Genomic DNA, 14,007 nt, shown 5'->3' on the forward strand with positions numbered 1-14,007 from the left:
CTGTATGGAATTGATTTAAATTTCACATTACTGAAATGTATATTTTGCAATTGACAACATAAGACATACCGGTAATTAAATGAAAGCAATTTCCTGGATTCTACATAAACTCATAAACCTGAGCTCTATACATTTTCAGAGCCTCCAATAGTAAGAATGATACTAACACAGTGATGCATACATATAAAAGTAGGAAGTAAACAAATACTTGAAGAGTTTCTTCTCTTCAGTCAGAATTCACATAAAGCAACACTTTGAAGCTGATCCACAAATGACATCTCAGAGCAGAGTGGCTACATTGCTTCACTGAAGAAAAGAGAAGAAAACAAACTGCAGTTGTAGAGAATAGCCCAAGGTTGGCACCAAAGTGGAGCACCAATCCCATCAAATAGCCTTTATGTACAATAAAACACAGATATAAAGACTGCAGCATTTTATTTCATATATTAATTTTCAAGTCAACTTTTGTATTTATTTAATAAGTAGAATGTGTAAGGTTTGGGGGGGGGGCTGCATTTTGTTCAAACTTGTTCAACTTCTCCATCTGCCAAGAATCAATATTAATAAACAGATGTTCTGAAAATGAATAATTGTCGTTCAATAGTTTATATGAAACTGACATGGACAGTTACAATTTCATGAAAGAAACAGACGTGTGTGTGTGTGTGTGTGTGTGTGTGTGTGTGTGTGTGTGTCTAAAATCTGAAGAGGTCAAATAATTTTTAGAAAGTGTAATTGTTTTTAAATAAAATCTGTTACACAAATAGACTTCAGTTTCCTAAATTAGGATAAGGATAATTTTATTTCTCTACCGCCCCTCTCCCGAGGGACTCGGGGCAGTGTACAGCCAGGTAAAACACAATACAAATATCACAATTTAAATTTAAAAATTCTTAAAAATGTTAACTGAACTCAATTCCCACCAAATGGAAGAAATATTATCAAACATAAATCATTATTATTTCAGATTTTTGTCCATGCTAGCTTTTTAGAATCTTAGACAGATGATACTTACCTAATGCTGTGATAGCAATTTCTTCTTTTTGATCCTTAAATTAAGCTGTTATGTATTGGCTTTTTGGGGATTAATCTTTATTGAGCAAGATGGTCAAAATTAAGAATAATAATTTTATGTTTCTAGGAACGGCTAGAAAAATATTTATCATGAGATTAAGCTCAAAGATTTATAGCTTTTATAGATTGCCAAAGAAAAGTAGAAAAAAACCTTTCAGAAAATCTAGTTAACGTGAAAGAAGAGGAAGAAAACTCAGAGAGAGCAAGGAATCAATCCTAAATGAAACAAATTGATTTGATTAAAAAATGAAAAGCAAAATGATTTCACCAAAAAGGCAAACCAAAATATGTGATTAAAATATAATGTCTCAATTTATTCAGCAAGACACTCAATATTTTATTTTGTATTTGTTGTAAACAGACTAATACAGGTAGTCCTCGAATTATGACCACAATTGAGCCCAAAATTTATGTTGTTAAATAAGACATTTGTTAAGTGAGTTTTTCCCCATTTGATTACCTTGTTATTAAGTAAATCATTGCAGTTGTTAAGTTAATAGCATGGTTGTTAAGTGAAACTAGCTTCTCCATTGACTTTACTTATCAGAAATTCGCAAAAGGGGATCACATGACCCCGGGACATTGCAACTGTCATAAATATGAACCTGTTGCCAAGCTTCTACATTCTGATCATGTAACTATACGGATGTATAATGATAATAAGTGTGAAAAATGGTCATAACTCACTTTGGGCCATTGTAACTTTGAATGGTTACTAAAGAAACTGTTGCAAGTCAAGGACTACCTATTCCAAAATATACAAGACATGATATATGAGTTTGGGTTTATCTGTATTTTCCTTTCTATTATGTGGCCTGAGAGAAATATAGAAATAGTTATGGCGAAGAAAACATTCCTCTTAGGGACAGATGTCCTATCTTAAGTAAAGTGAGTTATTTACCTTTAAGGCAGTGGTTCTCAACCTTCCTAATGCCGTGACCCTTTAATACAGTTCCTCATGTTGTGGTGACCCCCAACCATAAAATTATTCCTAAAGCTATTGAAAATATGTGTTTTCCGATGGTCTTAGGCGACCCCTGTGAAAGGGTCATTCGACCCCCAAAGGGGTCCCGACCCACAGGTTGAGAACCACTGCTTTAAGGTAAAGGTAAAGGTTCCCTTCGCACATACGTGCTAGTTGTTCCTGACTCTAGAGGGCGGTGCTCATCTCCGTTTCAAAGCTGAAGAGCCAGTGCTGTTCAAAGATGTCTCTATGGTCATGTGGCCGGCATGACTAAATGCAAAAGGCGCACAGAACGCTGTTCCCTATTTTTCTACTTACATTTTTTATGTGCTTTCAAACTGCTAGATTGGTAGAAGCTGGGACAAGTAACTGGAGCTCACCCCATTACCCGGCACTAGGGATTCGAACTGCTGAACTGCCGACCTTTCGATCGACAGGCTCAGCATCTTAGCCACTGAGCCACCGCATCCCTATTACTTATCTTTAGTTACCTCTAAATTGTTCCCCTAGGTTCTTTTCCTCTAGCTCTTCTCTTCTTGTGGAAGATAGAGAGCTATGTGTATCATGCAGCTTGCCTGGCATCCATTAAAAGCATCTGCTACCTTCTATCCTATTGCTTGCATTGAAGTTAGTTTTAATTGCTATGGTTGCTCAGCATGTGGTCTTCCAGATATTGTTGAACTAAAACATACAGCAAACCCAGCAGAGTGGCCGACACAATGGTCTCCTCGGAGCCAGATTTTAAAAGTAAAATTTTGCTTATTCAAAAAAAAAAAAAAGAAGAAGAAGAAGAAGAAGAACAATTTTCCTCATGCCTAAATTCCTAATGGGGAAGACAGTCTTTCTCATTCAGATAAAATATTGACTGTTAGCATATCAAACCCAGTTAATGGCATTATGAAGTAACTGTTTTACATTGGCATATATATTTCCTTAGGGAGACTGAATTTTTTGGGTTAGCTACCAAGTACTGCAGTTTTCTGAAACTGAACAGCATAAAGTGCCAAATTCTATTATCCTTTGTCTGAAAACAACAACAACAAGATGGCAGATACACTATGAGGGGAAAAAAGAAGTATCAAAATAAACTATGGAACAAGAACATTTTCAATCTAGTCAAACAATTCCCTTTGGAACAGTTACATATTTTAAGAAATTAAATATGATTTCTGGCAAGATAAGCAGGTTAATAAAAAAAGGCATTTTAATTTAAGAGTTTGAGGTTGAAAAAAATTGGAAAATTTCTATGAAAAGTGAGTAATTGTACCCTATTAAAAAAACTTCCACTATCGTATTAAATGTTTACTATTAAACATGATGCTTATCGCCACAAAGAAATTCCAAGGTGCTTTGATGTTGTGCTAAAAAGTAGAAAGTAACTAACTGTTGGACGGCAGTGAATGGAGGATTATAACCAACTAAACTTTTGTTTCTGTCTCTACCTTGGATATTTTGTATACATAATAATCAAAGAAAATGAAAGTGAGGAGAGGAATCAAAGTTCCTACATATCTGCATAAATTGTTTCAGCAGTTTGCCACAAGACTCTTTGAACCATAATATCTCTCAGCCTTTGGGTGATCTGAGCCTGTGTGCTTAACTTTTAATCATATCTGTATTGCTTGTATTTCGGCTGATCCTCATTAAAATGTAATTGGATCATTTTATCTCTGTACTTCCTTGGGCATTATATGTGAATCCATTGTTTGAAAAAAGAGATAAGTTTAGGGAAAAACTGAGTGTAAAAATTATTTGGACATTTAACGTGGAAGCATTTTATCTGAAGAGCTTCTAAGCAAAGAGAAAGGTGATAATTCAATCAGTTGTCAACTTATGCAGTTACAAACAGCTAATATTCCCCTTGGAATAAAAGAGTTCTGGTTTTAATTAGTATCATCTCTCACCTTTGAAATCTGGTCAGTCTCACATTCATTCCTAACTTAATATCACTGGTAATCAAGGATTGTCCCTTTCTCTCATATTGAAAATTATAATTTGATGTCAATTTTGAGGAATCACATTCAAAGTTTTGAAGGCTACCTATGTACTTTGAATTAGTCTTTTTCATAAATATTAGATCCTATCAGTTGATCAGTTTGGGATATCAGTTCAGGATATCAAGCGCTCCAAAATGGATATTGTGATTGTCATGTTTGAAAGCTAAGAACATCCAATTATAGCATCTCCTTATTTGGCAGGGTCTACTTTTAGACCTTAGTTTTATTTATGCGACATTCAGCATTTGTATAGTAATGATGAAGCAATGATAAATATATGGAACATAAAAAGAATTTGGTTTTGGAAATTTCCAAATAGTCTCCTTCACTATAGCTGTCTATAGAGGTCTGTAAGGGGTGTACATAAGAGCACCAGCGTGCCTACCATCCCTGTCCTAATGTTCCCTTTGATTGTATTAATTTTATGTATTCAATTCATGCTTATACTTATATATATTATCTAATATGTACTCAACAAAATAAAATAAATAAATAAAATAAAACAAATAGCTATCTGACATCTGCTCTTCTGTAAAAGAAAGGGAAGATTGAAAAAGATGAAGCAAGATGAGTTCCCAACATTTTTGCATCCCGTCTTTTTGATGCAAATGACTTTAGACAGAGGACATTGCTGTGAAATTTTCCTTTTTATAATTGATTGTGTCATTGGATTCAGGGTTAAAGAGGTGGTAATGGTGGTGATGGGAACTAAAACTGAATTGCTTATGAGAGAATAGCTTAAGTTGGAGGTGAGAGCTTGTGGAAGATATTAAAAAGTTCATTTTCCCAGCCATTTCCTGCAGTTCTTGCGATAAATAATGATACATTTTTTTTTATTTTTATTTTTATATGCCGCCCTTCTCCGGAGACTCAGGGCGGCTTACAATGCGTTAAGCAATAGCCTTCATACTTTTGTATATTTTATACAAAGTCAGTTTATTGCCCCCACAAACCGGGTCCTCATTTTACCGACCTTAGAAAGGATGGAAGGCTGAGTTGACCTTGAGCCTGGTGAGAATTGAACTCGCAGTAATTGCAGGCAGCTGGATGTCAAATGCTGCCTTAGTAGCAGGCATTAGCCTCCTACGCCACTCAGGCTCCTGAAAAGACCTCACACTTCTGAGGTTTGATTGTGGCAAGGGAATTATACTATTAAATGCAGTCTAAACTTACCCATTTATTATTTGCAAACAATATAAATTACTTCAGTCATTATTATAATGCCTGGATTATAATTGTTCATTCTTTCTGGGGTGGGGGTGGGGTGGGGGAGGAAACAGCACCTAAAACAACAACGAACAGAATAATTTACAAAGTTGTTGAAAAACTTACTGCTATACTGAGCTAAAATGTATTTTGCTCATCTTTTGCATATTGGAAAGATATCTCTTCATAATTTAGTAAGAAATAGGACACTAGGCAGAACTATCATATCTCATTCAGAATATAAGGGAGAAGCAAGAATGAATATAGAACAAAGGCTAGATGTGTCTAGAAGGTGGAAGCTTCAAGAGGAAAACTCAGCAATGGGTCATCTTACAGATTATAATTAAAACATGACAATAATATTTCAAAAATAGCCAAATTTATTATTCTATGTTTTTGAATGGAAAATTAGAATATGGTGGTGAAGGTTCGTTCTCCGAGCTTGTGAGTTGGTTTCTGAACATTTCATTACCAGTCTAGGTAACATCTTCAGTGGAATTTAGTAAACTTCACTGAACATGTTACCTAGTCTGGTACTGAAGCATTCGGAAACCAACCCACAAGCTTGGAGACCGAACCTTTACCTTTATCCTACACCCGAACTATGGATATTCACCACTATTGCACATTAGGATATTTCAGCCATTTCATTTATTTTATTTTAAATATTTTATTTGCTTTTTTAAAAAAGTATTTTTACATATAGTTTTTAATTGGGAGGGCCCTTATTATATTCCAAACAAACTCACAATAGTTCCTGCCTCTGAAAAGGTTGCCGATTTCTGCTGTCCAATAGTTGAGCTTAATTTTATGGCCTCATTATTGATGTCTTGTAATATATGTCTGTAACTTTGTCATTTTACTATATATTAAAATAACTGACAATTCAAAATATTGTTAGTTCAATATTGGTATTTCTCTAGTCTATACTAGTAATGATCTTTTCAATTTGACTTGGAGATTGATTCATAAGAAGCTTGCCACAGATAAATGCATGTAGATGCCAATCTGGAACAAATTAGGTGTATCCAGATAAAGTTTTGCTAGTCAATTCCACTTGAGGACTCTCTGAGTTATATTCCAATGAAATAATACTACATTTTAATGTGGGACCTTCTCTCAGTTCTACTTTGGGCGCTTGTAAAATTATGAGATTTACAAAATGTCAGTGCTGGGGAGAGTCACATGTTCATACTATGCCCTTTATTCATGATCTGAATGCTGCAAAAGACAAAATAAAACATAATGTATTATTGTGACTAAACCAATATAACATTGATTATATATCATACTATGGGTTCAAGGAGAAAGACCAAGAAAGAGGGAGATATGGCATTAAGAAAGAGTGAAATACTCTTAGAAACTTTTTTTGCAGACAAATGACTAATGTAACTGCTTGGTGCCAATATTACTTCAGAAAAAATCTGGCTCATTACCTTTTCACAATGAAGTGTTGGAACATACAATAGTGGCCAAAATTGTGGAAACTTTTTGGGAAAAGTATATTTTTTAAAACTAGCTAAGAACACCACTTTTTTTTTTTAGTAGGACCATAAAATTATATATCAATGAAAAGATAATTTAATCAAGAATGTAATGCAATAACTTTTATGAAGAATTTGCTATTAGAATAGCAGTTACAGTATTTATTTTTTTTTATTTGATTTATACGCCGCCCTTCTCCGGAGACTCAGGGCGGCTTACAATGCGTTAAGCAATAGCCTTCATACTTTTGTATATTTTATACAAAGTCAGCTTTTTGCCCCCACAAACTGGGTCCTCATTTCACCTACCTTAGAAAGGATGGAAGGCTGAGTCAACCTTGAGCCTTGGAGAGATTTGAACCAGCAGAAATTGCAGGCAGCTGTGTTAATAACAGGGTGCGTATACCACTGTACTATCAAGGCTCTTTATAGAAGAAAAGTGAAACACGTAGAAAAAATGAGATATACAAAAATTATCAGGTCAGTTAATACTTAGTTGGGTAACTTTTAGCATGAATTACGCCTTACAACGTCTTCCCATGGAGTGAACCAAGTTTAGTTCTGCAGCTGTTATAATGTGAAACCAAGATTGAATGATTGCTTCTATTAACTGGGTTTTATTGCTGGGTCGCTTCTGACTAACAAGTTTCTTTAGTCGGCTCCATAGATTTTCAATTGAGTTAAAGTCTGGGCTATTCCCAGGCCATTCCAGCAGTGGAATATGATTATCTTGAAACTCCCAAAAAAAGAGGGGTGTTATTAGCCATCAAACCTATCATGCCAATAGACAAGAATACACCTGCTGAATAATTAAAATATTCAAATTAATCACAATCAGTGCATATTTCCCACATTGTATCGAGTAGTCTTATTTTATTATGAAAAAAAGCATCTAGGGTTTTGTTTTTTTTTGATCATCAGAAATATTTAATTATTTAATGTCTTGTTTTGAAATTAAAGGAGAGACATATTCAAATTCTCTGCCATGTTGTGCCAATTTTCTATCATCAAGGAAGACATTTCGAAACATTGTTATGCAAATTTGTCCTTGCCTAGCAGGCTAGTTGACACCATGATTAAATTATGTATTGCAATAACAGACAAATCCAAGAAACAACTCAAAATAGAAGCAAAGTTCTAACCTAAAATTAAGTTTTGGATTCACTGAAGTGTATTCACTCTGCAAAGCATATATAGTGGCACATAGATAATCTGCTTTATATAGATGTCTTCAATTTCTAAATTTATCTCAGGTAACAAGACAGTTTTCCAGAATGATGGTTTAGAGCTAGTTTAGAGCTCAGCAGCTATGGGGATCAGCTTTTTACATGACTGCTTATTACTGAGTTGGAAAGACAAGATGATATGAGTGTGAATCACATAGTATGAACCCCAGTTATTTAAAGCTATGATCATTTTGTATAAAAACAAAAAACAAACCATACTTAATTAGAAATATGGCTGAGTTTATTTTTTGCATCATGTGCAGAAGTCTCCCCTTGCATTGGGGAGGGTGTGGATGAAAATATATTAACTAGGAAGGGAAGAAACCTGCTAGTTTTCTTTCATAATTAATTCATCTTTCTGAGTTACAGCATTATTCATTATTAATAATCTGAAGACTTAATTAATTGTGCATAGGACTCGTTCTAACTGCATCATCAGAAATCCAGAATTTATAGCTATTGAAGCTTAGATATGACTGTTAGAATCAAGGAATGTAATTTTTATATACCACAGATGACTTGAACAATAGTTTCAGTTGTGTTCCTACCCAGATTCTGGAGTTTGCAGAAATGTATTTCATTTAGTTCTGTCAAACATTTTATACATTTTTCTATCAGTTTTCATTCAGTTTGAATGAATGCAAATTCTTTTAAAGAAAAAGATAATTTTTAGTGCATAGAATACTTGAATGAGTTTATTTCATTATATGGTTGTTGACTAGTGTGTCTGTAGGCTGATTGTCCTGGTAGTCTGCTTCTTATTCTCACAAGTTTCATTCAAATCCCAGGTGAAAATATCATTAAAAACACCTTCCCCAGCAGTTTTCACTGTGGAAACTGTTAATTCCTGGATGGCACCAGAAAAATGGAAGAATGTTTGAGAGAGGGAGAGATGGACGGATGGATGGATGGATAGATAGATAGATAGATAGATAGATAGATAGATAGATAGATAGAACCAGTGGTGGGATTCAGCCAGTTCGCACCACTTCGGGAGAACGGGTTGTTAACTTTCTGAGCAGTTTGGTGAACTAGTTGTTGGAAGAAATCATTAGGGCAGAGAACCGGTTGTTAAATTATTTGAATCCCACCACTGGATGAGACCTATTGTAGTATAGTGGTTAAGGTGCCACACTAGAGCTATAGTGTAGAAACATGTCCATAACTTTCTGTGCAGAGGCCTTCATTCTGCAGTAGAGTGATGTGGCTAAAAACATATACATAGGCATAAACATCATATTAGCAGTAGTACCGGTAGTATTATGTGCTTTTCAAATAAGCTCAGAAAAGGTCATCAAGAAAACTTCCGAATGAATGTCTGAAGTAAAGTGGGAAAAAAAATGTTTTCATGAGGCAAGGAAGAGCAGGATGTGAATGTGCTCCAAATGTGCTGAATTCAAATGTGAATTCAGCACATTTGGATGATCCACTGTTGAAGAATGTTACTACATAACTGTTGAAGAATATTACTACATATGAACAATAATTTCTGATTGTCAGCCTGAATGATAGCAATAAGGACATTATTCCCCTTTAGAGTCACTGAAGCAAGGACAGCAATTCCTGTAGTCCAAACTGCAATACACGCACACACACACACACACACACACACACACAAAGTTTTTAAACCATCAACTGCCATACCAGTAGGGAAGGAATCTCTAATAATCTGGACAGGCAAAGACAGGCTGCCTTACAAAAAATATATGTAATGTAGCCAGTGGTGGGATTCAAAAATTTTGACTACCGGTTCTGTGGACGTGGCTTGGTGGGCGTGGCTTGGTGGGCATGGCTTGGGCATGGCAGGGGAAGAATACTAAAATCTCCATTCCCCTCCAGGGGAAGGTTACTACCCATTTCCTCTCGATCAGCTAGGTGGGGCCAGTCAGAGGTGGTATTTACCAGTTCTCTGAACTACTCAAAATTTCCGCTACCGGTTCTCCAGAATTGATCAGAACCTGCTGATTATATGTAGCCTGACTCTTATATACCTTCATACATTTTTGGCTTACAATAGAATAGTTTCCTCCTTCTTAATGTATATATGTGGTTCTTCCTATAAGGTCTTATTTCCATGCCAAAGTTGTCATTTGATTCTGAAAATAAATAATAGCAGTTCAATTATATTTCCCTCCCATTCCTCTATAATATCCTTCTGCTGATACTGTGGTTTCCCAAAAATAAGACCCTGTCTTATATTTTTTTGAACCCTGAAATACGCACTTGGCTTTATTACCATACGCTCAAAAGCCCAATTGGGCTTATTATCAGGGGATGTCTTATTTTGAGGGAAGCAGGGTAGAAGGATAAATAATTTACTCACTGGATCTTGCCTTTTTCAGATAAACAAAGCAAAATCACCCCAGTGGAAATTAATACTTTGGAATATTTGTGACTTCATAAGCAACCTGAACAATCCAGAAGAAGAAACAGGTGATCCTGAAGAAGATTTTATGATGAGAAGACCATTTGCTTCTACTTCTGAGAGCTTCACTTTGGAAGCAATGTTGACACTGTATCAGCTTCAAAAAGTCTGTCATACCAGAAACTTTCAGCAGTGGGAGGTAATATTAACAATTAGCATCTTATTATTTTGTATTATCTTGTTTGTATTACAATAATTTATACTGTACATGTAGTTAATTATTTTCTTTTGGATAATAAGTTGGAACCATACTTAGCAAGATACTAGTGAAATCTTATCATTTTAGCAAGCACAGGCAGTTTGATATTTTTATTCTTAGAGCATATTCATAGTTTTACTGCTAAATTACTAAGACAAATTAACAGGACTTCAGCTTAACATAAAGTTTCAGGACCTGTTTAGACCACAAGAGTATAGTTATCCATTTGTGAAGCAAGGCTTCAGAAAATCTGCTATTAAGAATGTGCCAAAGAATTTTATTTGTATGGAAATGTGTGTCCTACCCTTCAAGCACCAATATGCTACCCATTACAATTGAAAACATATTGAAAAGCATATATTCAGTATTAATAATAAAAAAAGTAAAAGTACAGAGGCACAAATGAATGAAAAAGCAACTTATTAAGAAAACAGGTTTTGTTACATTCTCTTTCTCTTTCCTTCCTTCCTTCCTTCCTTCCTTCCTTCCTTCCTTCCTTCCTTCCTTCCTTCCTTCCTTCCTTCCTTCCTTCTCCTTTAGAATACAGTGAATGGCTAAAATTAGCTTAATTCTCCAGGTCATCATACTGAAACGTAATTCTTCCTTTTTATAAGCTTTGCTCATTGTGTTCTTGTTTTTTCAAATTATATTGCTATGTTCATCCCTATTTCTGTTAAGTAACAGAATTCAGGAGAACTTGGACAATATTCTTCACAGAAAAAAATGTTCCGGGGGAAATAATGATTCCATATTTTCTCCTTATTGCCAGCAGTTGCTCCAACAAGATATTTATGATCCAGAGAATGCAAGTCAAGATAAAGATCTGATGAAGAGAAAAACCCCATACATTCTGAAACGACAGTTACATGCTAACAAAGCCCGACGGCCATACATCTTGAAGAGGAATTCATATTACTGACTCAGCCTTTAAAATAATGTACATGTAGTTTATAACTAACTATGCTTTATGTCTCCCTTATTTCAACCTCAAATCTTATGTGTGGAAATATATTATGGAACGCAATCAAGATGATAACATAATTGTGTATTTTTTGCTATTGTTGTTAGTTGATTGTGATGTTTTTCCTACTTAAAATTAACTGGACAAATACATTTACAAATAAATCTAGTTTCTAAGCATTATGTATTGTATGCCATTGATAATATTAAAGAATTGGCAATGCTATTTACTCTATACTGCATACCTGTTTCTACAAACCATAGTTTGTATGAAAGCATAGTTCTATGAAAATTGTCCATTCTATCATGTGCTATGTGCTATACTATACAGTCTTCATAAGCAAACAGATGATTACTTAAATTATTTTAAAATATCATTAATGAGTATTTGCATTAAATAATATAGAATTAATAAATTAATAACATCCCATTCAAATTCATTTGCTTGCATTTCAGCATAAGGTGATGGAACAGATAATGAACATTGTTCAGAGTAAGTTAGGCACATTTAAATATTTGACAAATCAGATATTTACTGATCAACACAATTCATGAGTAACAAAGATCCATTCTGTTCAATGGCACTGACTTCCATATATATAGGTTGACAAGGATAATTCTTAAATATATTAAATTAATTGCTATGATCTTATCTTGCATGCATTTATCTCCACTTGACATTTGTTAGATGGAAGAGTTTAAGATGTTAAAAATGGAATATAAAGTTTGGATACTATTAATGGCATATTGGTTAAACATCAGGTTTTTTCCCCTACAGCTAGTAGGAAAAACCACCTAATTCTAACCAAATGTATTGTTGTAGCAGTTAAAGCAAGGTATCAACTAACACCAAACATAACATGACAATTCTTTCTGTTTCATTTTTTTTAACTCTTTACTTTTTATCTGCTTGTATTTATTGCTTGTAGGTAAAGAATTTGACATTTGACGTATTGTAGATTAAGAATTTGACATTTAAATTGGAAATGTGATTCCCTGTTATCAAAATATAAGGCAGATTTGAAAAGACAAGGAGAAAATGCCCTAAATTTTTATTATATAGAAAAAAGATAGATATTGTTGTGGCCTGCCGGAGGCCAGCAGACAAGAATCAGACAGTGAGAAGGTTGGGGAAGAACATGGGCCAGTCCTGGGGGCTGGGGAAAGCTCGGATGAGGGCTCTACATCAGAGGCAGAGAGGGAGATAGACAGCAGCGAGGCAGAGGAACAGCTGGAGCCCATTCCCAGTGTGCGCATGCGCAGAGCTGCCAGAAGACAAGAACAACTCAGAAAGCAGGGTCGACTTATGAGTAAAACCACACCTTGGAGATAATTGGCCCCTCCCATATGAAACAAAAGACGGGGAGGAGCCTTTTGCAGGAAACAATTAATTGGTTCGATGGTTTCAAGAGTGGAAAGTTCTGTTTGTGACTCTAAGAGACTCTGTGCCAAGTTTTGCCTTACTCTGCGTTTGGAAACAAGTTACGTGGCAATTTGCCAAATGAGATAAGGTGTGTGATAAATATTCCTTTGAAAAACTGTTTGGACAAACCTTGCTGACTGTGAATGAAAATAATCCACAGTCGTGTAAATTAAAGAGGTTTTGCCGGGACCAATTCCTGCTTCCTGCTTTTTAAGGGAGCCTAGGTCAGAAAAGATATTATACAGATATAGATACACATACATACACTAACAATTGAGGAATCTTCTTGCTCCTTCTTTGGGGTTCCTATTATAAAAATGCATCAAGACGAACCTCAGTTAACAATGTTGTTGTGTCAGTTCAGTAGCAAAGTTGTGTCTTTTAAATGTGACATTTCCCTCTCTGTTTTTCATCTCTATTCAAACACCCTCTGATTGGTTATAAAAACTATAAAAGTGGCATGCCTTATTTATAAAGTCTAATGCATGGATTTTTTTTTCTGGCCTATATTAGCCATGCAGGACTTGTTACAGAGATTTTGAGTTCTGAACCAGCTTAAATGAATCCCTAATTTACTATGCAGTTTGTACAAGGCAAAGAACAGTTGCATAATTAGGAACAAGCTATTACACTAGGAATGGGCTATTGATGGCTTGCATGCCATGCGAGTCCTTCTGAAGCTTCATGGATATTGAGCCACTAAAGTTTGGTAGCAGATAAAAATTACATTTTCTCCCTAACATAGTAAAAGAGGCAAAAGACCTCCAGAAGACAAAATGCTTTGCTTTGTAGTCTTATTTCCACCTCCCCCAAATATGGCACAAAAACCTGCATTAAAATTTTAGACATCTTGGCTACTGAGGGGAAGATGGTTAAAGATGAATATAGAAGAGATTTGCCTCCGAAGGGCCTTCTGCTTCCATTCTCTCTCTTCACTCTCCATATGTGTGTGGGGAATTAAATATAATTATAGCCCTGCTTTAGGATTCCAAAAAGTTGGGAGGCAGAGCTATGGTCTCCCTCTCCTCACACATTGTTCTTTGCCATCT

General features: G+C 35.1%; 1 protein-coding gene across 1 annotated transcript in view; it reads left to right on the top strand.

Annotated features, from left to right (window-relative positions):
* The window catches only part of NTS (neurotensin), a 29,964-nt gene extending 18,384 nt beyond the window's left edge, over window positions 1–11,580 (top strand). Inside the window, exons 6-7 of the mRNA XM_070947884.1 lie at window positions 10,294–10,515; window positions 11,345–11,580. Of these exons, the coding sequence (XP_070803985.1) occupies window positions 10,294–10,515; window positions 11,345–11,494 (372 nt within the window). The 3' untranslated portion in view covers window positions 11,495–11,580. The remainder of the gene's footprint in view (window positions 1–10,293; window positions 10,516–11,344) is intronic.
* The last annotated feature ends 2,427 nt before the right edge of the window (window positions 11,581–14,007 follow it).

Source organism: Pituophis catenifer, unplaced genomic scaffold (genome assembly GCF_029215685.1).
Source record: "Pituophis catenifer annectens isolate HBS135680 unplaced genomic scaffold, rPitCat1.0.hap2 SCAF_7, whole genome shotgun sequence".
Classification (NCBI taxonomy): Eukaryota; Metazoa; Chordata; class Lepidosauria; order Squamata; family Colubridae; genus Pituophis; species Pituophis catenifer.